General features: G+C 35.0%; 1 protein-coding gene across 1 annotated transcript; it reads right to left on the bottom strand.

Annotated features, from left to right (window-relative positions):
* Positions 1–21,091: 21,091 nt before the first annotated feature.
* Positions 21,092–23,044, bottom strand: GCK72_012465 (uncharacterized protein; the record flags this gene model as incomplete). Its single annotated transcript, XM_053729136.1, has 3 exons — positions 21,092–21,211; positions 21,255–21,338; positions 23,018–23,044. The coding sequence occupies 3 exons, from the start codon at positions 23,042–23,044 to the stop codon at positions 21,092–21,094; spliced, it is 231 nt and encodes a 76-aa protein (XP_053583908.1).
* Between the last annotated feature and the right edge of the window lie 3,748 nt (positions 23,045–26,792).

Below are 26,792 nucleotides of genomic sequence, written 5' to 3'. Positions count from 1 at the left end.
CTTGCTAAGCACCGCGTACGAGGCGCAGCCGAGTACTGCGGAGACCGCCGGCAGGCGGGGGACGCTAGTCGTTCATTTTTTAAATCCTCATTGTTGAATTTCCATTTCTGAATTTTAGTAAGGCATATTGTCGCAACAAAAAAGCTCCGACATTTTTTACCGACGCGTGTTTGCGGACTTAGTTTAAAATTTAATAATTTTGCATTAAGTCCGCAAACACGCGTCGGTAAAAAACGTCGTCTCACAATTTTTTGTTAAACTCAGAATGTGAAACAGTGCACGAATATAACCCTGCGTGTAATTAAGAAATTGTTTAGTGCAAATCAAAAAGTTTAATCAGTTCTATTATATAAGTGCATCAAGTTTTAGAAAAACTTATAGCACCGAGCTGTAAGTGCTCTACCGATCCTTTATTGCATACAGGCTTGAAGGCTTGATCACTTGTAACAGTAATGAGAAAGAATCATTTTTCTCAAATACTACTTTGATAGAACAGAAAACTTTGTGCATTAGTCTTATTTCTACAGTCATGCTTACATCGCGCAATTTATATTTCGGCATGTAAAACAACCTATTCTTATAAAAAGAAACTATGGTGTCACTAATGTTTCATTTATCATCTCTGAAATTTGGGTTTTAAAAATTCAGAAGCTAATATGAATGGATATTGTTTTAAAAGTTCCCTGGTAATATTTCGAGAAAAAACTGATTTTTATCAAAAATTATATTTCTCTCTATGATTATATTTCTCTCTGTATGGTTTAAACGGGAATCCCTTTTAATAATTGACGAAAGTACACGAACGTTGTTTAAAAACACTTCTCAATGTCATTACTGAAAAAAACAGCGTTCTTTGAAAACAATGTTTCAATAAACTGATGAAAGACACTGATCAGTTCTATTCTATTTTTAAGATATGATCTTTTGATTATTTTTGTGGGATTGAAAGAATTCGGTAGAACACTTCACAATTAATTTATATATATTTATTGGGACGAAAGGAAAAAATATAGGTACAAAAGACTAGAAACGGTCCCTCACGAGACAGTTTCGAGTTAAGAAAAAGAGGGGGACATGAAATAAAGAATCGAGGGAGTAAAGAAGAAAAAGCGGAAGGTAGAAAATACAGACATAATGGCAAGGGGGAAGAGAAAACCGTAACAAAGGTCAAAAAAAAGGAAAAGAGAAATAACTATATTTAACGAAAAGATTAGGAAAAGTACATAATTAAAACCGGGTGATGGCTAAAACCGGGTGATGGCATTAAAACCGGGTGATGGCAATATTGTTCGCGGTGTTTTATGTTTCAGATGATTCGATCTAAAGAACAATTAAGAAGGCATGTTTCACAAATACTGCTTGTATGAAACTGCAAATTACTGTAAATTATAACACGATTTGCAGCGTCAATCTACATTGTTTAATTTAACGTGTAAAAATGAAATACCACAAGTTTCAAAAACTAAAAACTCATCATATCCGCAAAATGTGAATTCGGCGCAAAATGCAACGGACAACTAAAACAATTCATTACAAAATTTCGACTGATCCTTTCTGCTTGAAACGGGAAATCATTATATTTATTGGCACGACACGATTCATACAACAGCGCTCTACCGAGGAAATTAGACGTTTTTCGAAAGGTTTTCTATAGAACGTGGCTGTAAAAACACTGTATTTCGCTAATGGCATCTGTAGAAAAATGTCTAAAGTTATGATAATGTTTCATTAATTTCATTGTTAAAGAATCGTGTATTTTTGAATAGTGGTAATTGATTTCGGTTTCAACACCAACAGAACTTTGCGACTACAGAAAATAGTCTCTGGTACATGTGGTATCTGCCTATAAAACGAACATACCTCACACAAACTGGATACGAAGTGTTTTTTCACACATAATCAAACACATTTCTGCATTCTTTCTTTGTTTTATAGCCAGAAAATATCGAAAATTAGAAAAAAAATGGGAATAAAAAATTGTTGAGTGAAAAAAATTAGAAAAATTATTTTTTTCTAAAAATGTAACTTTTTGATGTTCGTTTGTAGAAAAGCTCAAGACACATCTTTTGGTACATGTTTCGACTATTTGGAGCATTTTTTGATGAGTTATAAAAGTTTTCCCGAGAACGCCACTTTTGACTTCTGGAGCTGTGGCACGATGCTCAGAAAATAGAATGCCAATTCAACATAGTTTTTTGTTTATTTGAGTGTTTTCCAACATTTTGACATTAAAAACTCAATAACTCCAAGAGAAAAATAAAAAGTTTTTTAATCAAATTTTCAAATCACGATCAGGATTAGAACTATTTCAAAAAATTTATTTTCTTATTGCTGAATGTTTCAGCTATCTTTGAAAAAAAAGTTTGTGCAAAACGGTCTTATTTCAGCTGAGTTACATATGAAAGTATGCAGGTGTACTCACTTATGCTCGCTACTGTAAGTGTCAGTGGATAAAAGACAGTCTGATCGATTATTGGTGTAATATTAGATTTTATGATGTATACATTGAAAAATAAGGAACTTGACATCATTGAGCATATTCTCAGATAGGAATAGCACAAAGACAGAGTACTACTAGAGTAGTGGTGCATTAACATATGCTGAAATTACAGTTGTTATTTTTTCAAAAAAAGTTCTAATCGATAGTGATAAAAAAAAGAGACCTGAGAAGGAGAGGGTCAGTCGTGACTGATTCAGTCAAATGTTTCCTCCGAAGTCCTATTTTCAGTAATCCCTTTCGAAAATTAGCCTCTTCCGTTCAGGTTTGTGTTGTACATAGTTATTACCCGTTCACAGTTTCAATACATTTATATGAATTTAACGTTACTAAAAAAAACGATTTGTACCTACTCCTCTCGAAAATGCTTTTGAAAACTTATTTATGTTTTCCGCAATCATATCCGAAAGTAAGTTAAACACTGCGTTGACAGTCAAATACATAAATCTATGTCTCTGAAACATATAAGAAAGCCAGAATTTGGAAATTTTTGTTTTCGTTTTAACTTCTTCGAAGTTTTGTAATTTTTATGTTGAAGCCCAGAAAATTCCTCAAAATGAAAATTTTAAACAAAACTGAGAAAATTCTCGTATGCAAGCGTTAAAAATCAGGAAATAACTAGAAAACGAGAAAAATGCGCCAATCATGTTTCGAAGTACGGTATTATGCATACAGTATTATAGCCTATCACCATTGATAAAATAAATACGTGAACTTTATTCGAATATCAGAAACAGAATCGGCAACGTCGCCAACTCTGTGAAAAACAAATAAACTGAAGAAAGAATATAAAAACACGTGAACTACACAGGGAAGAAAAGAATTTTCAGAATCGGCAAAGTTGCCGATCCTGTTAATAAAAGATACTCCAATAAATTTAAAAACGTGAACTTGGTGAGAGTAGAGAGGGTACTTCGTGGATAGAATCGTTCTTCGAAATCGTGAAAACTGTCGATAAAATAAAGTAGATGCCGGCGATATATATTAGATGGGTGTCATACAAGTCTAAGTTGTCTGAAATAATAATGGTTTATAGAAAACTTCGTTTTCTGTTACTAACCTTTGTGAAGTTTTATTCCAATTGTATAAAAATTAAGTGAGTGATAAACCAACACTTCTAGTTATTGATTCAAAAATAGACTGACAAACTGATAATTGGGGTCCTGCAATATGAATTTGTATAATGTTGTATACGACTTACTTTTATGCCGCAAAAGAAAACGAAAAATATCTCATAACACTACCGCAGAATGAGAAATGAATTTTCTTCGCATTCAAATAAATATCACGGAATAAAAACCGTCGAAAAAATATCAACGTGCCCTAGATTTATAAAAACGCGGTTCTAGAGCAATGTTTTTCATTCTCCCACTATCTGAATGCAAAACTATTTGAAAGCGTTTTTCTCGCGGACAGGTAAGACGTATACATTATACAAATTCATATTGCAGGACCCAAATTATCAGTTTGTCAGTCTATTTTTGAATCAATAACTAGAAGTGTTGGTTTATCACTCACTTAATTTTTATACAATTGGAATAAAACTTCACAAAGGTTAGTAACAGAAAACGAAGTTTTCTATAAACCATTATTATTTCAGACAACTTAGACTTGTATGACACCCATCTAATATATATCGCCGGCATCTACTTTATTTTATCGACAGTTTTCACGATTTCGAAGAACGATTCTATCCACGAAGTACCCTCTCTACTCTCACCAAGTTCACGTTTTTAAATTTATTGGAGTATCTTTTATTAACAGGATCGGCAACTTTGCCGATTCTGAAAATTCTTTTCTTCCCTGTGTAGTTCACGTGTTTTTATATTTTTCCTCCAGTTTATTTGTTTTTCACAGAGTTGGCGACGTTGCCGATTCTGTTTCTGATATTCGAATAAAGTTCACGTATTTATCAATGATGTGAAGTTTCAGAAAACGTAGGCTTTATATGAGGTGGAACTGGAAACAACCCATAGTGGTTATTTTACTGGAACTCCCCAACAGAATTATCTTAATTTGCTCTGATCGCAACTTTTTCTGTGCAAAAACATTGAATTTTCAGGTAAAATGCAATTTTTTGCAAAAAGGAAATTATCCTGTGAGCAGTCACAGAAATTGTTAGATTTTTCGTATTTTGTTAAACAAAATTAAAACTTTCCAAATTCTGCCTTTATTATATTAACTAAACAAAAATTGTTGAATGCTTTTCAGTTTCTCGATGTACTCATAATGGGTCCAAATTTTATTTGATTGATTTCACCATGAATTTTCATTGGTCGATAAATAATATGAAAACTAGCTTTCCTCCTTATTTTTCATAACCGTTTCCAGAAAGCATTCCTCGATGTGTGAATCATCCAGATATTTCATCCGTACTTTCGAAATGTGGAGAACAATATCCTCCAAATGAAACAGAAAAGGACCATTTTCAAGATTCTTCATGAAATTCTAAAGCGGGTAAAGGTCATACGATGATGTACTCTACTCATAGTCGTCTCATCGCTGACTAATAGCTTTAAAAACTTCGAGAGGAACCAAAACACAATGGGCTCAATTCTAGTTCAATAGAGCGCCCTTGCTGAATTATTAGTTGAATTATCATTACACAAAATGTTTGAGAAGGTTGAAGTCTAGATGAAACAGAATCTCAAAAAATGGCAATTTCAAAACTTTCTTTTCTTTTTTTCTTTTTAAATTCCAATAATTGTACCGTTTCTTCTTTTTTTTGCAATCGACGGAAGATGTATTTTTTCATTAATTGGTGAGCGAGAGTGTGTGAAAAAAGAGGACGGTGCCCGAAATTCTTCGGTGAACAGCTATTAGAGGGAGCGTCCCCCCGATTTTCTTATCACCATACTACCGCCGGTGGCTCCCTTCTCCTTGATTTATTCAGCAAGTGCGCTCCAATGAACATATTCCAATGAAGAGAGAGAGGTACTGCCTCGTTAAATCATCATGTATTTCCCCCTTTGAGCGGCCGGTTGCTGTTTTATATTTTTGCCATCAGGATTTCTCCCGAATTTTCAGTACTGAAAAAATTCCACTTTTTTTCGAAAATTTTGCGATTTTTTCGGAAAAAAATTCCTAAAGGGGGACACAACTGAAAAAAAAATCAGAAAACAAATGAACTGTTCCACGCAATTCCAAATTACGTCACAGGCTCACTCGGTTCAAAAAACGCAAAGTTGGAGGTCTTTTTTTTTAATATTATCTTTTTTCAATAAATCTTGCTGATTAGTACAGACTGTGTCCGGTCTCAGTTTCTTCTTCTTTCAGAGGGAGTGTCCAGGAATGACACATCGCTTGAAACCGAAACGTGTTTGGATATCGTGAAACTCACTGCTTCAACCTGAGCATAAAGCCAGAAACAAATCATGAAGAAGCAATTTGTATAGTTTAATTTTCAGTTTTTAAATTAGTTTTTTTTAGTGGTTTTTTATTGTCTTTGTCTTTATTGTTGTCAAAATTAAAAGTAAACCACATTTGTGTCGAACTCCTCACCTAATCCATGGATTTTCAAATATCACAGGAATTTTGATATTTGATTGAAATCAGAGAATTTTTCACACTTTTAAGCACTTTTTCAACTTTTCTAACTGACAAGCTCTGTTTCAGGTTTAGAAAGCAAAATATCCGATGCAACTAATCATGTTTCATCAGAAGGTCAAATTTCTGTAGTTTATTGATAACAACATTCAACGCGTTATTTTTGTATTCATTTAAATTGTCACTTTTTGGAAGATATTAACTTTTTCAATTCTGCATCTTCACAGAGTCTCTTGCAGTTGTCTTCTCGAAATGGTACGCTATTTTTCTTCTGTTTCTGACGAAAGAATTTCTGGTAATCGAAAACTGTTTTCAGCGGATTTTTAGAGTGATGCACTTGATTAAAAAGATTCGCTAGTGTAATCGATGGTTTTCGCCAGAGCAAACGAATATTATTTCTGTTTCAAAATGGTTACTTGCTCTCAATAATGAAAACTAGTAATGATGAGCATTTCGTAAAATTTTTGAAAACACCTCTGAATCCGAATGTCGGAGAAATGAGAGATGTTTGTCATTCGAAAAACACAAGTGTGTCTCTCTTTTACTCGGCATATGCAAGGTTAGTAAACAGTAATTACTAGTTTGCTTTTATTCATCAGCAACGATTTCATAATTCAAGAGAAAAATGTCTTATTTATTCAAACTTTCCGCTTACTGACAAACAAATAGATGATACTACTTCTACACAATGTGTCAGATCAGCACAACTTTTATGTCAAAACTTTGAAACATAAATGGGAGAAATTTCAACAGTTTCAGACAATTTATTTTATTTCATTCCCTTTTGTCAGCCGTTTTTGTCTTTAATTGACAATTATATATACATCTTCATCCTACTCGCTCACATCCGATATCTCTTGGCAATATCCAGTCCAACTGAAAAGAAAAACAGAACACAGTGCTAGTCTGCATTGGAGTATCTCACTACGCTGTCACGAGGCTTGTTCGGAGTCGGAGAATCAGATTTCCGACTTGACAAGTCACTGCTCTATTTATTTTTATCCAATCTTCACAAGGTTCTAATTGCACTTCTAATGTATACGAAATCGCTGTTATCTTGAAAAGACATATTGGTTTGTTTTGAAAAGTGGCAATAATAGTAGCGTAGTAAAACAGTATCGATTCAATAACTCCTTTTTTCCAATGTGCAAATTCTAAATATCTGTTTTAAAAAAGTTGCATAATTCTTTCGATGGTTCACTAACTGAAAAATTTACTGTTTAGTTCTATTCTTTTCATATTAGATGTACTTCTAGAGTATTGGTGCCTTAACATAGACTGACATTACAGTTAGTTGTTATTTTTTGAGAAAAAGTTCTAATCGAGAGTGATAAAAAGGATGATCCTCAAGAACGGGGGCGAGAATGAGATCTGGGAGGAAGAAGGCCAATCGTGACTGAATTAGTAGAATGAGTGAGGTTTCATTTTTCGTTTTCTTTTTGAAATTATTTGTTATTTTTTGATTTCAGTGTGGTCATTTATTTTTCCCCCGAAATCATATTTTCAATTATTTGTCTTCATCAATTCTGATGTCTGTTGTAGGTATAGAGCCGTTTACAGTTTCAATAAATTTATTTGTATTCAACGCTACCAAAAAAAATAATTCATCGATTCCATTAGACATGAATTTTGTGAAAGCCTTAACTAGAATCTAACTGCACTGACATGAGTTTCGAGATAAATACAAACAGGAAAATATCAATTTAGTGTGGCACCGTTTCAGAACTGCCTCGTCTGCAATGCGTTTCTTCAAAAAACATTCATCTGCCATCTCAAAAATGCTTCTGAAGATTTATGTTCTTTCTCATTTTCTCGCTTTGTTTCGTTATTTTAATTATTTTAAACACTGAGTTCATTGCCAAATAAAACAATGTCTATGAAGGCGCAGCATGAAGGCGAAGGTAACATCCCTACGTTAAAATCATCTTAGAAATGCTTCTGAAGACTTATGTTCTTTCTCATTTTTCTCCGTTTTTCTATGTCTACTGTTCATCAAAAACAGAGTTCACTACCAAATAAAACAATGTCAATGAAACAGATTTACAAAAAACAATTGTAAACGGAATGAATGCTTTTCAGTTTCTCAAAGTACTCATAATGGCTCGGAGTTTTATTTGATTGATTTGATTCTGTCTTGATTTAAAAATAATATGAAAACTAGCGAGTGAGATTTCCTTTTTATTTTTCATAACCATTTTCAGATTGCCTTCCTCAATTACAAGCTGTTAAAGGATGTGTGAATCGGTCTTCTTTGTCAATTAACCCTTCAAAATCCGAGGAGAGCATCTTCGGTTAAATCCAGTGTTCGCTGTTTTTTGTTTACTGGGAGCCTTACTTAGCATTGCTTAGCATTACTGGTGGTAGCCCATTGCAAAGCTGTGAGGCACCGGTTCACGCAATCCATTATCATAGCTCAGATGACCCTTCTACACTGGTATTCCCCACGCTCCTCCCCTCCAACACTGGCATCTAGCTCCATGGTGTGTGCCCACAACCCCCTCCTTACTTCTCTCTGCAAGCAAAAGTTCTCAGCGAATGACGCATCCAACAGTAGTCAGGATCAATTTTTCGAATTAAAGTAACACTTTGCGATCAAAATAGTGATCAAGAGTAGATGTGAACGCATTCCGATGAAAACTCTTAAATCACGTGTATTCTTGTCGAATTTTCAATGTTTTATCAAAGTTAGAAAACTTATATTATATGTATATGTATCTCGTTTCATATTACCTTTGGAATTCGTGTGCACTGGGTTTTAACACGATTCAATCAGATGTGTAGGTTTCACGAGAACTCCCCGGATTATTTTTTTTCTAACTAACCAGTTTTTCTAGAATCAAAAACAAAATATCCGATGATATCAAAAATGTTTCATCAGCACGTCAAATTTCTGTTGCTTATCGATACCAACATTGAATCCGTTTACTTGTTCTCATTCTCTCCACTTTCCTGAAATATTATACTTTTTGAACTCTAAAACTTGCCACAATCCCTCCTCTCTAACAGATGTCTTCTCGAAATGATACACAATTTTTCTTCCGTTTCTCTATAGTATTATTTTCATCTGGATGCAGACTGATTCCACTGACGAATCTAAAAATTATGGAATCGAAGACTGTTGATCTGTGGATAATAATGCGAATGATACTAAATGAATGGGCTTAGTCTCCGATTTTCAGTGGTTTGTTAGAGTGATGCCTTTGGGTAAAAACATTCGCTAGTGTTATCAAATGGTTTTCGGCAGAGCAACAAATATTTTTTCAGTTTCGAAATTATTGTTATTTGCTTTCAGAAAATGAAAACTAGTTATGTTGAATCGTTTGGACTAAAATTGCCTCTGAATCCGAATGTTGGAGATGTTTGACATTAGGAAAACACAAGTACTTTAATAGCTAATGCGACACAAACAGAAATGGCAAGATTTCAAAATTCATATAAAAATATTATTTAGATGTGACATATGGTCTTGGGAGACTTTTCTATTATGTTCATCACTCTTTAACTTTCTTTTCCACACCCAAGTTGGCTATCAACAAAAACATTCAGCTACTCAGCGTCTTTATAGCCGAAATGTTCCTATTCAAGTTTATTCAAAAAGATTCAATGAAAGGTTATTGCACTATTCTGTTTCACATAACTGATAGAACGTTGATTTTTTCTCTGAAATTGTTTCTACGTCTGATTCCTTGTTTCCAGAAAGCCATTTTAAAATAGACAGTTTGTTAGATTTATGTTTTGTATTGTACCAGAAACCTGCAAGCATGATTTACTTAACTAACTTTTTCCTTCTTACTACATACACATTTCGCGTGAAATCTGTAAACAAAATATGAAAAAAGGAGAAGAATTCACTCTCAATTTCCATCGACTTTTAACCGATATCTGTTGAAAAACCGTTATATCATAAAATATCAATATTTTTGAAATTTTACTCACAACGGAAAGTTAAAGGGGACAGTAATGCAAATTAATCGAAATAAACAATTTACTTCAAAAAATCTGTTTCACAAATCCTGTGATTCCAGAAGCTTTTGTATTTTTTGATGTGCTGGATATTAACATTTCCCACTGTTTCAAGAACGTGTCAACCCAAATGTCAATTGATAGGAGGCAGTCATATCGAGTTATGATGGTTGATTTTAATGCTAGATTTTATGATGAATGCAACGAAAAATTAAAATTAAGAACTTTGCATCATTGGACATATTCTCAAGAAATAGATCGAGCACAAAGTCAAATGTTTTTTCTTGATAAAAATCTCAATTTCAGGTAATTTCCAAAGTCTGTTGACTCACTGATGATTATTGACTCCTTGCACCTCATTCAATACATTGTGTATCTGAAGAAAAAAAAACAAATGCGCTCCAATAAACTTATGAGAATTAGTACTAGTTTCATAACGAATTCGTAAATCGTCGAGTCATAGAAAAAGTGCTTATTATTGCACCATATGAAGTGAATAACTAATCATCTCATTTTGGGCATCGAGAAACGGAGCAATAACCATTTAATCTGGGGATTCTAATCTCCTAATTTTTCACTGTCGCTCAATTTGCATTAAAAAATACATTTTTTGAAGATATAATTTTTCCATAAAATTTTAGTAGCTAAAAACACGTTTCGGGCTCACAATAAATTACTTGAGTTCACATTCTCATTGATCAAATTCGATTAATCGATTAGAGCGCATTTACACTTCTTGGGAGAATCTGTGTTTTCAAAAACTTGGTGTTATCAAATAACAATCTTTTCTACAACCTTAAAAGATTTAGATGAAACAGTACCCGAAAATTTGCATTTTCAGAGTTTTCATAATTCTACTCACGAAAAAAATCGTCCTATTTTTCTCCACTTTTATTCTCCACCAAAACTGCGTGGACTACAAGAAAAAACAATGTCTGTGAAACAAATTAACATAACTGAAATTGTTAACGAAATCAATGTTTTTCAGTTTCTCAATGTACTCATAATGGGTCGGATGATTATTTGGTTAATGACGCAGTTTCCTTGTCTTGTAAAATTAGTATCAAAAATAGCGAGTGAGCTTTCCTCCTTATTTTCCATAACCGTTTTCAGATTGCCTTCCTCAATTATAAGGTGTTAAAGGATTCGTCAATAAACCATAACCCAATTTTCGAAACTTGGAGAACAATATCCTCCGAATGAAACAGAAAAGTACCATTTTCAAGATTATTTAATTAAGCGGGTAAAAGGCATACAGTGTTGTACTCTAACTACAGTCGTCTCACCGCACACTAAAGAAGCTCTAGAAACTATTAAGAGGGACCAAAAACACGAATTGTTCTGTTCTAGTTCAATAAAGCGCACTTGCTTATTCACTATCAAAGGCCTATTTTCGGAACGAACACCGCAGGTGAACTATCAGCACAAAAATTTTGAGAAAATTGAGATTCCGCTGAAACAGAATCTCAGAAAAAGGCGATTTCAGAACTACATATATTATTATCTTAAATTTTGAAAATTCCAATAATTGTTGACCTGAGGATTCTTCCTTCTTTTTTCTTCATATTTCCGACAATTAAGATTCAGATGAAACAGTACCCGAAAATTTACATTTTCAAAGTTTTCATATTTCTACTCACGGAAGCTCTTATTATTATAGTCACAGAAAATAAAGTGATCCTTATAATTGCTCTTGTTTTCATGATCCCGTTCGAAAGAGCTAACTCGCACTATGGAATCGCGGTATAGCATACTCATTTTGTTTATTATTAAATATATCAATCATTATTAAATTATTTTAATGGTGTTGTGCTCCGAATGAAACAGATTCTCAATAAGTTATAGATTTGTTTATTTTACTTCGTCCATTCGTTTTATTTTTCTCCTCTCTTCTTCTTCCTTTTCTCTTTTAGTTTCTTAGATTCAAGTTTTTCTAAATCTTCTAATTTCGGCTTCTCATTTTCTTCCACTTTATCAGGTATCTTCTCCGGTTCCTCTTGAATCGGTGCGTTGGCGAAAAGAGAGCCAAAAAATAAGAAAAATTCACTCATAAACGTTTTTGCGGCGGTAGAGCGCATTAGAATACCTCAACGACCCCCTTTACCTCATTGCAACTTTCGCCATCTTTGGTTTCTTCTTCTGCAATCGATTCCATCCTGACGGCGGGCATCGAAAAACGAGACGACTTTGGTTTTCGGGTTACTGGGAAAACCGTCTCCAGACTTCTTCTCTTCCGGTCGTTTGTCACATTTCTCATGTTTCTAATATTCGAAATAAATCAATTTTTCAATGAAAATACCCTCTATATTAGCTAAAAATGCTGACAATTCAAAACTGGAAGGTCATCCCTTGTACATATGTAGTTTGATCAGGGTGGAAGAAAAAATTAGTACGTGATAAATTTAAATAAAAGGTAAATTCTATTTATTGTTTTGATAAAAAATTCAAGCATTTTTTGAAAGTGCTGTATTGTTGATTTAAATAAAGGACTTTTATCTAGATTTTGAAAAACAGAAAAAATAGTTTTTTGATGCATGAGTTGGAACTAAGTTTACTGTTGTTAAATTGCAACTAATGCGATATTGTCCAAAACTTTCATGGAGCTACCGCGATCTACCAATAAACGCGCATCTCAGTGTCACAGTCGGGTTTTTTCACCGTGACAATTTGAATTTTCGGGCTCTCGCGGTGCAAATTTTTGAAATATGTAGGGGCACAGCTACCTTTTTGCTCAATTATTTTCCATATAAATGCAGATCAAGTGCGCACGCAACGCAACCGCAGCGCCCTTTAAAATCCCGCGAAAAACAAACTCCAATCAAAGGCGTTTCCGGCTACGCAATTTCTTGTTGATTTTCTTATAGGAAAGGGTTGATCCACATGTTTCACACTTACTGCACAGAAAACCGTAAGGCTGCTTGTTGAAGTTGGTTTTGCGTTGAAAAGTTCAAAAACCACCGAACAAGTGTAAATGTTAATGCGTTCCGATGAGAACTCTTTGAAACCGAAAAGTATTTCGAGATCGAGGGACTCACTGTTTCAACCCCATTTTCCCAGTTTTATACTTCTGGTAATACATTGTCTTTGTAATTTGTTTGCACTTGGTTTGAACATAATTCAATCAGATGTGTAGGTTTCACAGGGAGAACGTTTTTTTTTTCAACTAACCAGTTTTTTTTAGAAGCAAAAACATAATATACAAAGATACATACCAAGAATGTTTCATCAGCAGACCAAATTTCTGTCACTTGGTGACAACAACATTGAAACTCTCTTTTTTGAAAATTGAAACTTTCTGATGATATTGACTTTTTTAATTATACATCTTCACAGAATCTGTAGCAGTTTTGTCACTATCAGCCTGATACCCAATTATTCTTCCGTTTATCGATAATGTCATTTTTCATGAAAAAAATGACAAGATTTCGAAATTCAATAAATATATCATTTTTATGAAACATGGGATAATGTTTTTCCTTGTTATTTCATCATTCTTCCATTTTTCAACATAACCTCAATGATCTTATCAAGCTTGATATATCGAAAAACGATGGAAAGTCAAATAATACCACTATTCTGTTTCGTTTAGCTGATATAATTTTGACTTGTCGTTTGAAATTGTTAAGAAATCTATGGTTGTTGTCTATTCCCAGAATGATGTTTCAAAAAAGAATAATGTTTCTCAGATTTTTCGTGTCTTGGCGTCTTAGCAATTTGCCGCACACTCTTTCGGGCTACTGTTAAATTCCATGTTTTAGCTACTTTTTTGCAAATTTAATAACAAATTCTTTCTTTTTTATTAAAAAAATCTAAAACAACAATTTTTCTGTAAAATACAGCTCGATATGATCCAAAAACACGGCGCACAATTGCCTAAGTACGAGGAGCCTATTAAGTCCCTCCCGCAGATGAGAGCACACACTACTCGGAAATCCATATTATCACAAAACACCACTTTTCTGTTACTCAAACTGTACTTGAAACTTCAATAACTCTATAATTTTGATTATTTTACAACTACCGTTTGTTAAAAAGTACCATCGGAAAGATTAACAAATTCGGCTCAATTGGCAAAGAATGGTCCCAACCGCAAAGAACGGTCCCAACCGCAAAGAATGGTCCCAAAATTTTGGGTGACCCAAATTTCTGAATTACATGGTCCCAACCTCAAAGAATGGTCCCAACCGCAAAGAATGGTCCCTCAAAATTGATACGAAAAAAGGGACGCTAAGTTAGTTTGGGGGGGGGGCACTCAAAAATTGTTTTTGGGAACTCTGAATCAGTGTGCTGAAAGATGAACAAAGTTTACAAAATCTGTGTGATTCTTGTGGGGACCACTTTTCACCATTTCTTAGGCTTAGGTTTATTAGAAATTCGGAAAAAAACTTGACAAAAACGACAAAAATTGACAAATTAATAGTTTTTGTCGATTTTTTTTCCGAATTTCTAAGAAACCTAACTAGGGAAGGATCCCGAGTCAAGATGGAGTTACGGGTCGAGACCTATATGGTTGGAAAGCTTGAGTTTTGAAACTTCCAAAACAGTTTTCAAAATCTGCTAAACGCCTCTAGGAATCGAGAAAATTGAGCTCAAAGTTGAGCTCGAATCCCGGTTCTTAACCATATGAATCGCCCGAGTAGAGGGTGAAGAGGAGCTACTTTCCTCACTCCCCAGATAATCCACGTTTCTCAACGGTTGGTTGGTCGAGTGGGTAAGAGGTTGGTTGGGAGGCAAGAGGTCTGGGTTCGGTTCCTCTGGACGCTATTGTTTTTTTTTTCTTTTTTGATTTTCTTCTTTTCTGGAAATGGATTTCATCTATTTTTATGGTTCTTCCTGAAAAAGTAAGTTTGTTTCTCTTTTTTGATCAATGGAAGTACACGAAAGAGCTCATTTCTGAAATTTGGAGATAATTTTTCGAAAATTACTTCTATGTATTTGTTAGACTTTTGTTAAAACCCCATGAAGAACCATAAAAATAGATGAAATCCATTTCCAGAAAAGAAGAAAATCAAAAAAGAAAAAAGATAAAAACAATAGCGTCCAGAGGAACCGAACCCAGACCTCTTGCCTCCCAACCAACCTCTTACCCACTCGACCAACCAACCGTTGAGAAACGTGGATTATCTGGGGAGTGAGGAAAGTAGCTCCTCTTCACCCTCTACTCGGGCGATTCATATGGTTAAGAACCGGGATTCGAGCTCAACTTTGAGCTCAATTTTCTCGATTCCTAGAGGCGTTTAGCAGATTTTGAAAACTGTTTTGGAAGTTTCAAAACTCAAGCTTTCCAACCATATAGGTCTCGACCCGTAACTCCATCTTGACTCGGGATCCTTCCCTAGTAAGCCTAAGAGAAAGGTTATGTAACAAAAAAGTGCCTCTCCCACGTCTTCAGCCACACACCTTCAGCCAAAAAAATGCTTGAAATTTTGAACATTTGAGTAACAGTGTGAATCATCAGGTAGCCCCGGCCCTTCCTAAGCCTGGGTAAAAGGGGCGTGAAAATTAGTTTTGCTGAAAAATTTTAAAATTTTGAGTTGGGACCATTCTTTGCGGTTGGGACCATGTAATTCGGAAATTTGGGTCACCCAAAATTTTAGGACCATTCTTTGCGGTTGGGACCATTCTTTGCGGTAGGGACCATTCAATTCGGAAACTTGTGTCACCCAAAATTTTGGGACCATTTTTGCGGTTGGGACCATTCCTTGCGGTAGGGACCATGTAATTCTTTGGGACCGTTCTTTTATTTTTTGGGACCGTTTTTTGCGGTTGGGACCATTCTTTGCCAATAGAGCCACAAATTCGATAAAAGTTGGATTTGCTCATGTTGAAACAGAGTTACAGTGGGACTTGACATGATGATTTTTTTGGAAATTCAATAACAAATTTCTGTGTTTGGGTTACAAAAAAAATCATTATCTTCATCAATATATTATTGAAAATTCATAAATCTGGCACAAGTGAAACAGGAAACCGAAAAAAAGACAAGTTCAAGACTAAGAGTGTGTATCTGCATCGAAATACCAACTAGTTATTAAAAACTTACTTTTGGTAATACACATCTGAATATTCCCACTGTTTCTATATTTTTAGTTTTCCATGGTTTGAAATTTGCAGTGCTCCAAATCTCGCTGTAATTTTCAAGAAATAATTCTCAAGAAACCTGTAGATGGATTTCTGGATGTTCAGAAAAACTGAGGAATATTTAATGCTTTCAGTTTCAAATCGAAATTATTTTACTGAATTGTTCATCTATCACAATAGAGAAATGCTGAACAGCTTCCGATCAAACAATCCAATGTTTTACTTCAAATTGTTCAATGTCTTCACTGCTCTATTTCTTTTTCAACTGATCCACACCCTGTTTAAATTTCACTGCTAATGTATACGGTATTGTTATTGATAACTCATTATCGCTGTATTTTGGATAGTGACAAAAATATTATCGTCGTAAAACAGTATCTCACCGATAACTCCTTTTCCAAATGTGACCATTTTAAGTATCTGTTTTAAAAAAGCTTCATATTTCTTTCGATAACTAAAAACTTTACTGTTTAATCCTATTATTTTCATATTAGATGTACTACTAGAAAACCAATGGTTCTCTTATACCGAAGTGACCAAACTCATATGCTAGACATGAAAATTGAAATATGTTTTTTTTTTCAGAAAACGTTCAATTGAGAGTGGTAAAAAAAATAATCCTTAAGAACTAGTGACGGAACCGAGAATGAGAGCTGGGAGGAAGAAGGCCAGTCGTGTCTAATTTTGTCGAATGATTGAGGTCTCATTTTTCATTTTCTCATTGAAATTACTTAATTTTTTTCGGTTTCTGTGTGTTCATTTATTTTGCCCCCGAAATCATATTTGCAATAATATTTTTCAAGTAAGTTCTGATGTGTGACGTGTCAAGTGGCGTTTATTTTTCTTATCTTTTTGATGAAAACTCTAAGGGTATCTGCAGGGGAGGAACTCACTTTTTTGTATAGAAAGTCATCGACGAGTTGATTATATTGATTGTGATTGCAGTTCCTGCTCCATACCTTGCAGTTGTCCTTTGAGTAGTCCTTTGACATGTTGCAATGTAGCACTGTGGTAGAGCCGACTCCCTGAAGAAGGAAATTTCAGTGCGACAAGGAACTCAATTGATCGAACCTTGGAGCACAATCGCCAAAGATCGGAAAAAATAGATGGCTGTGATCCGCGCCCACACCAATAGAGCGAAAAACGGATCGACTAAATAAGTAAGTAAGTGTAGGTTTCACAAGGAGAACGCCCCGGCTTACTTTTTTCCAACTAACTAAGTGTTCTATAATTTAAAAAAAAATCCGACGATTTCAAAAATGTTTCATCAGCACGCCAAGTTTCTGTCGCTTATTGACAACAACATTGAAACTCACACATATTATTTATTTAAACTGACTATTTTTTGAATATATTGACTTTTTTAATTCTGCATCTTCACAGAATCTCAAGCAGTTGTTTTTCTTCCGTTTCTCGATAATATTATTTTTAGGTACCTGAATGCGATTTGATATTTTTGACGCCCCCGGAGTTAAGTTTTGCAATCAAACACAGTTAAGCTAAGGATAACGATGCGAATGATATCTACTCAGAGAATTTTCGGCGATATCGCCGACCAAATCGGCGCGAGCGCTGCCAAAATCGGCGCGCGCGCCGAAGTGAGGCCGGTGGTCGCCGGCGCTCCGGCCGATTTACCCGGCGAAAGCGCCGAATCAAGCGGCGCTAACGCCGGATTTTGAGGTGGCGTTAACGCCGATTCTAGGCCGCTGTCCCTTCCTTCCCCCTCGGTTCCTGATCAGGTTATCGATTTTTGAATAATAATATTTATTAAAAAACCAATTTAACAACAAAAATTATGTGTAACAAATCGGAGTAACAAATTAGGATTGATTTCGGGCCCTCCTCATTTCCTTATTCGTTCCTCTCATCGAAGTGATCGTCTTCCTCATCTAGAGTGTCGCTCAATTCCATCGAAGTTGATGACGTCTTCTTATGAGCAGGTCCCGACATGGCGCGTTTCGAAGTTCCTCGCTGAAAAAAGTCTAAATTATAGAAAAATTTGGGAGATGATTACCTTTCTGAAATGAAAGTTTCCACTGCCAGGGGATGGGCCTGCCGTCTTCTTGTTTTCCTGAACTGTTCTCAATGTCGTCCTTTTCTGAAATTTCCGACTACAGCTTCTCAATTTTCATACTGTAAATATCACTTACCTAGTGTTTGACTTCTTTTTTGTCGTTTATACATCTCGAATCAGTAAATAATTAGAAAGTAGAGAGAAAATATGAAAATTAAAAGAAATACTGAACAAATAATGAGTCAACATGGATCTGCGCAAGTAAGCATTCCAAGGTCCGGCCAATGAACGGCGTAAACGCCGTTTCCAGGCCGCAGGTGCGCCCTTCCCTGGCCGCCTCCTCTCTGCCCGGCGCGATTGCGGCGCTTTCGCCGATCTCAAACTTTTTGCTTCCTAATCCTGCGCCGTTCGTTTATCATTCGGCGAAAACGCCATAACAGGTGGCATTAATGCCATTTTCAGCGGCGCTTACGCCGTTTTCGCCAGCGCTTACGCCATCTCGACGGCGCACGCGCCGATCCTACGCCAAAAATTCTCTGAGTAATGAATGTGCTCAGTTTCCGAATTTCAGTGGTTTGTCAGAGTGGTGCACTTGGTTAAAAACATTCAATAGTGTAATCGATGGTTTTCGCCAGAGCAAACGAATATTATTTCAGTTTCAAAATGATGAGAGATGTTTGTCATAAGGAAAACACAAGTGTCTTTTTATATCCAACAAACTAAAATGACAAGATTTCGAAATTCAGGAAGCAATATTATTTAGATGAAACAAATGATACAACTTTTAACGCTTTTCTACTACATATGCTCATCATTTTTTACATTTCTTTTCAACACCCAAGTATCCATTTTTTAAATTCCAGCTTCTCAACACCTTCATAGCCAAATTGTTCCTATCCAAATTGATAAACTTGATGCAATGAACAGTTATTACACTAGTCTGTTTCGGATAACTGATAGAACTTTGACCTGTATTTTGAAAATGTTCCGACGTCTGATTTCTTGTTTCCACAAATACCTGCAAGCATTACTTACTTCACTCAATTATTTTTTCTTACTTTCTACACATTTTGCCTGAAATCCCTAAACAAAGTATGAAAAAAAGATAGAGATTTACTCTTAATTTCCATCGACTTTTAACCGATATCTGTTGAAAAGGCGTTCACTTTTAAAATATCACACTTTCCGAAACTACATTTACAACAGAAAGTTGATAAACACAGTAATACGTAATGAATTGGAAAAAAATCTTTGTTAGTTTGTATTTTATATATTTGAACTGCACTTTTAAACAATCAAGCGCGTAAGTCACGGTGGGGGTTTGATATGCTGGAACACTGTTTCAAAAACATGACAAACTAAGTGTCAGTTAATAGAGTTATTGGACGTCAGTTAATAGAGTTATTTATTTTCCAAACTTTTTGGTATTGAAAATCGACTAAAATACTTTTTAGCATTAGACCGCATTAGTATTGATCGACGATAAATGTTCGAAAGTACTGTTGATTTAAATAAAATGTCTTTTATGTGGATTTCAAAAAACAGCAAATGATTTTTATCACACTTGCAAAATATCGGCCCGGCCCAGCCCGGAGTCAAAAAATGAGCATAATTTTTTCACAAAATTTTTCGAAATTTGTTGAAATTTTCATCAAAAATATTCAATTTTAAAAAATTCTCAAATCGGCCCGTTGCAAGTATGATTTGTTTGATGCATGAGTTGGAACAAAGTTTTCTGTTGTTAAATTGCAATACATTGACCAAAACCTTTATTGACGTAATCGGATAAAAAACGCGTCGGGGTACGATAGACTTTTTTCACACTGGCAAAGCAAATTTTCGAGCGCTCGTGGTTCAAAATTTGTAAAACTTTCTCTTAAATACAATGAGTAGGTGCTCACAAATGCGGATCAAGTGAACACGCAACGCAACCGCAGTGTTTTACAAAATTCCGCGAAAACCCAATTCCAATCAAAGGTATTTCCGGCGACCCTGTGCCAGGATTGTTCTACAGATTACACACTTATTGCACTGTGAATGGTAACGCTTCTTGTTGATGCTGGTTTCGCGCTAGGAATTGATTACGTCAATCAAATGTATGTCACTGTGTTCTGATGAAAACTCTTTGAAACCGAAAAGTCTTCAGAGATTGTGGAATTCTTTGTTTCAACTTTAGCAGAAACAAATCAGCATAGATCACTTGTAATAAATCAAACGGAACGACCCGGTTTACTTTTTTTCCAACTATACAGTTTTTATTGAATCAAAAACCAAATATCCGATGATATAATTTATTTTTCGTCAGCAGCTCTAATTTCTGCTCTTATTGATAACAACAATGCTGTCGATCTTTCTTCATTCATTGAAACTGGCATTTTTCTGAAGATGTTCACTTTTTAAATCTACATCTTCACAAAATCCTTAGCAGCAGTTTTCTAAGCATGATAAACAATTTTGCTCCCGTTTCTCAATAATGTCATTTGTCAAACGAATATAACTTGATTGCTATTGCAAACTGGAGAAAATCTTTGCAATCGAAAAGTGTTCAGATTATGATGAAAAAACTATCTAATGAATAGGCTCAGTTAAAAAAATTCAACGCCCCCGGAGTTAAGTTTTGCAATCAAACACAGTTAAGCTAAGGATAACGATGCGAATGATATCTACTCAGAGAATTTTCGGCGATATCGCCGACCAAATCGGCGCGAGCGCTGCCAAAATCGGCGCGCGCGCCGAAGTGAGGCCGGTGGTCGCCGGCGCTCCGGCCGATTTACCCGGCGAAAGCGCCGAATCAAGCGGCGCTAACGCCGGATTTTGAGGTGGCGTTAACGCCGATTCTAGGCCGCTGTCCCTTCCTTCCCCCTCGGTTCCTGATCAGGTTATCGATTTTTGAATAATAATATTTATTAAAAAACCAATTTAACAACAAAAATTATGTGTAACAAATCGGAGTAACAAATTAGGATTGATTTCGGGCCCTCCTCATTTCCTTATTCGTTCCTCTCATCGAAGTGATCGTCTTCCTCATCTAGAGTGTCGCTCAATTCCATCGAAGTTGATGACGTCTTCTTATGAGCAGGTCCCGACATGGCGCGTTTCGAAGTTCCTCGCTGAAAAAAGTCTAAATTATAGAAAAATTTGGGAGATGATTACCTTTCTGAAATGAAAGTTTCCACTGCCAGGGGATGGGCCTGCCGTCTTCTTGTTTTCCTGAACTGTTCTCAATGTCGTCCTTTTCTGAAATTTCCGACTACAGCTTCTCAATTTTCATACTGTAAATATCACTTACCTAGTGTTTGACTTCTTTTTTGTCGTTTATACATCTCGAATCAGTAAATAATTAGAAAGTAGAGAGAAAATATGAAAATTAAAAGAAATACTGAACAAATAATGAGTCAACATGGATCTGCGCAAGTAAGCATTCCAAGGTCCGGCCAATGAACGGCGTAAACGCCGTTTCCAGGCCGCAGGTGCGCCCTTCCCTGGCCGCCTCCTCTCTGCCCGGCGCGATTGCGGCGCTTTCGCCGATCTCAAACTTTTTGCTTCCTAATCCTGCGCCGTTCGTTTATCATTCGGCGAAAACGCCATAACAGGTGGCATTAATGCCATTTTCAGCGGCGCTTACGCCGTTTTCGCCAGCGCTTACGCCATCTCGACGGCGCACGCGCCGATCCTACGCCAAAAATTCTCTGAGTAATGAATGTGCTCAGTTTCCGAATTTCAGTGGTTTGTCAGAGTGGTGCACTTGGTTAAAAACATTCAATAGTGTAATCGATGGTTTTCGCCAGAGCAAACGAATATTATTTCAGTTTCAAAATGATGAGAGATGTTTGTCATAAGGAAAACACAAGTGTCTTTTTATATCCAACAAACTAAAATGACAAGATTTCGAAATTCAGGAAGCAATATTATTTAGATGAAACAAATGATACAACTTTTAACGCTTTTCTACTACATATGCTCATCATTTTTTACATTTCTTTTCAACACCCAAGTATCCATTTTTTAAATTCCAGCTTCTCAACACCTTCATAGCCAAATTGTTCCTATCCAAATTGATAAACTTGATGCAATGAACAGTTATTACACTAGTCTGTTTCGGATAACTGATAGAACTTTGACCTGTATTTTGAAAATGTTCCGACGTCTGATTTCTTGTTTCCACAAATACCTGCAAGCATTACTTACTTCACTCAATTATTTTTTCTTACTTTCTACACATTTTGCCTGAAATCCCTAAACAAAGTATGAAAAAAAGATAGAGATTTACTCTTAATTTCCATCGACTTTTAACCGATATCTGTTGAAAAGGCGTTCACTTTTAAAATATCACACTTTCCGAAACTACATTTACAACAGAAAGTTGATAAACACAGTAATACGTAATGAATTGGAAAAAAATCTTTGTTAGTTTGTATTTTATATATTTGAACTGCACTTTTAAACAATCAAGCGCGTAAGTCACGGTGGGGGTTTGATATGCTGGAACACTGTTTCAAAAACATGACAAACTAAGTGTCAGTTAATAGAGTTATTGGACGAGAGAGTAATTTCAAATGATAAATTTTATGATGTATGCAACGAAATTTGGGAATGAAGAACTTTTCGCAATTGAAAATATTCTCGGATATGAAAAAAATCTGGTACTGAGTCCAAAATAAGTCATAGAAATTACTTTAATGTTTTTCTTGATAAGAGTCGCAATTTCAGACTGTTTCCAACGTATGTTAACTCTCTGATGAATATTGATATCTTATAGATCACTGACCTCATTTGGATTAAAAAATCAAATGCGCTCCAATAAACTTACCAGAATGACTTCAGTTTCATAACTATTTCATGAACCATCGAGTCCTCGAAAAATTGCTTGACGTTGCACGTTGTTTATAGCCAGCTTCATTGACTTGTCATAGTACCTGAAACAATTGGTATGAAGTGACCATCTAACCAGCTCACAATATTTGGGAATTTACGAATTCAGCAATGAGCATAGTTGTTATCCTTGTGAAACCAACACATTGAATCTGGGGATTCTAATCTCCAAATTTTTCAATGTTACCCAAATTGCAAAAAAAACTCATGTTTTTGAAAATATCGTTTTTCATAGAATTTCAATATCTAAAAACACGTTTCGGGCTCACAATAAATTACTTGAGTTCTTACTCTCATTGATCATAAGACATAAGATTAGTTCCTTAGAGCGTATTTACACTTCTTGGGAGAATCCGTTTTTTCAAATGACTATATATAGTTGTATTTTCTGGCGATAAAGTATCTCTCAAAATTTGTGACAATCTGAAAAGATGCGGATGAAACAGTATCAGAAAATTTGCATTTTCAAAGTTTTCATATTTCTACTCACGGAAATTGCTACCATTAAACAGATAGTTAATTTTCATCCCTGTTATTCTTCTTTCTTATTTCGTAGGAATCTTTTGCCTGTTTCCATGATCCAGGTCAAAGGAGCGAATTTGCAAAATTGCGAATCGCGGTTCAACTGACTCATGTTCTCCTCGATCATTCAATACTGTTCAAAAATGTTCCGATCCTAACAGATTCTAAAAATTTTGTTTATTTATTTTACTTCGTCCAATCGTTCTATTATTCTTGGTTCCTCTTGAATCGTTACGTTGGCGAAAAGGGAACATCTACAGACAAAGCGTCTAGAAATTTGAAGTTTATTTTCCAAACTTTTTGGTATTGAAAATCGACTAAAATACTTTTTAGCATTAGACCGCATTAGTATTGATCGACGATAAATGTTCGAAAGTACTGTTGATTTAAATAAAATGTCTTTTATGTGGATTTCAAAAAACAGCAAATGATTTTTATCACACTTGCAAAATATCGGCCCGGCCCAGCCCGGAGTCAAAAAATGAGCATAATTTTTTCACAAAATTTTTCGAAATTTGTTGAAATTTTCATCAAAAATATTCAATTTTAAAAAATTCTCAAATCGGCCCGTTGCAAGTATGATTTGTTTGATGCATGAGTTGGAACAAAGTTTTCTGTTGTTAAATTGCAATACATTGACCAAAACCTTTATTGACGTAATCGGATAAAAAACGCGTCGGGGTACGATAGACTTTTTTCACACTGGCAAAGCAAATTTTCGAGCGCTCGTGGTTCAAAATTTGTAAAACTTTCTCTTAAATACAATGAGTAGGTGCTCACAAATGCGGATCAAGTGAACACGCAACGCAACCGCAGTGTTTTACAAAATTCCGCGAAAACCCAATTCCAATCAAAGGTATTTCCGGCGACCCTGTGCCAGGATTGTTCTACAGATTACACACTTATTGCACTGTGAATGGTAACGCTTCTTGTTGATGCTGGTTTCGCGCTAGGAATTGATTACGTCAATCAAATGTATGTCACTGTGTTCTGATGAAAACTCTTTGAAACCGAAAAGTCTTCAGAGATTGTGGAATTCTTTGTTTCAACTTTAGCAGAAACAAATCAGCATAGATCACTTGTAATAAATCAAACGGAACGACCCGGTTTACTTTTTTTCCAACTATACAGTTTTTATTGAATCAAAAACCAAATATCCGATGATATAATTTATTTTTCGTCAGCAGCTCTAATTTCTGCTCTTATTGATAACAACAATGCTGTCGATCTTTCTTCATTCATTGAAACTGGCATTTTTCTGAAGATGTTCACTTTTTAAATCTACATCTTCACAAAATCCTTAGCAGCAGTTTTCTAAGCATGATAAACAATTTTGCTCCCGTTTCTCAATAATGTCATTTGTCAAACGAATATAACTTGATTGCTATTGCAAACTGGAGAAAATCTTTGCAATCGAAAAGTGTTCAGATTATGATGAAAAAACTATCTAATGAATAGGCTCAGTTAAAAAAATTCAATTGCTAATTAGAGTGGTACATTTGTTTATCAAAACGTTCGTTGGTGTCTTTGACTGGTCTTCACCAGTGCAAAGTTAGCAACTGTCGGATATTGTTTCAGTTTCACTGTTATTACTTTTTTCCAGGTTGAAAATTAGCCAGGATAGATTTCTTCATGGCGTTGGACCGTGAAATAATTTCTGAAATCGAATTTCGGATAAAAGGGAATTTTCTGACATTTTTTGTCATTTTAATAGTTTATGACAATCAATAAAAAACTGCAAGCTTTCGAAATTCAATAAATATATTATTCGGATGAAACATGTGATACAACTGTAATGATTTCCCTGCCATTCCTCCGCTTTCTTTTCAACAACCAATTCATCTCTTCGTAAATAATTCTCAGCTTGTCAATACACTTATGGAGCTTGATATTTGGGAATAATGTTTCAAATACTAGTAATAAGACTATACTGTTCCGTCAAACTGATATGTAATATGTTGATTTTCTTTCACATTATTATTACTTATTTTTGAAATAGACACTTGCTTTGAGTTATTTTTCTGTGTTTTTTACTATTATCGGAAACTGCAAGCATGGCCTAGCATCTTCTCATTCACTTCATTCTATATAGACATTTTGCGTAAAATCATTGAAGCCAAACATGAGAGAAAAAGATTTTGATTGAGTACTGACTATCAATTTCCACCAATTTTTTCAACAATTTTTTTATCCGATACTCATTCAACTAACGTGCGAACTATAAAAATTACTATCTCTGTTACTGTAACTAGCCTTGAAACAGAAATTTTATGAACACGTTGATTAATAGTAACTGGAGAAAATAGCAATTTCTTTCGAAACAAGTCACACAACTCCCATAACTCTTCTGGTTTCATGTAAAATCTCAATTGATCAAAAAGCGCACCTTTGAAAAAATAATAGTCTAATCAGATGGAAGTTGGATTTCTATTCTTCTTTACTAAGAAGGGCTCAGTAATCGAATCAGTTTGAAACTTGATCTGTAATCTAGACACAAAGAAGCAGAGTTACAGTGCGGGTTTAATATGATGGAAACGAATGTTTTTCACTGTTTCAAGAACATGACAAACTAAGTGACAGTTGATTGAAGGCAGTCTGAGAAAATTTTTTTTAACAACGGCCTTTTCAAACATTTGAACGTCCTAAAAAGCACTTAAACGTTCCTTAAACGTTGTAAGAGTGTATAAGATTATCTGTAACACATATTTTGAATCTGGTGACTTTGACGAATTCAGTTGCAACTAACGGATAGTTTTTCGACATTTCGTTTTTGTGATGTTACACCTGTCATACAAACTTATGGCGGGGCAATTTCAAGTATGAACAACTTTACTATTTCAAAAAGTTTATTTTTCTTACCGTAATTCATAAAATCAATTGATTCGTGGAAAAAAACCTAGTATTATGAAGACGTAGGGTGTGGCCGCCGCGAGGGGCTGGGCGAGCTTTCTTTGAACAGAAAAATTTGAATTCATAATATCTACTTTAGAGAAACTAAATTCTACAACATTAGTTCAGTGACTATTTAATTCTACATCTTCACAGAATCTCTAGCAGCAGCTTTCTCATCATGATAATTCCTTTTTTCGAAATGTGCCCTTTCTAATTATCTGTTTTAAAAAAGTTAACTAAACTTCTTTCGATAGTTATTAAGCTAAAACTTTACTGTTTCATCCTAATCTTTTGATATTAGTTTTACTACTAGAAAGCCATTATTTCATTTAAAGGCATTATGCGACCAAACACATATGCTAACCACAAAAAATGAAATTGGATGTAAGTTGTTATTTTCAGAAA

This window comes from Caenorhabditis remanei, chromosome IV (genome assembly GCF_010183535.1).
Source record: "Caenorhabditis remanei strain PX506 chromosome IV, whole genome shotgun sequence".
NCBI lineage: Eukaryota > Metazoa > Nematoda > Chromadorea > Rhabditida > Rhabditidae > Caenorhabditis > Caenorhabditis remanei.
The sequence above is the reverse complement of the archived record's forward strand: the minus strand, read 5'-3'. Positions and strand labels throughout refer to the sequence as shown.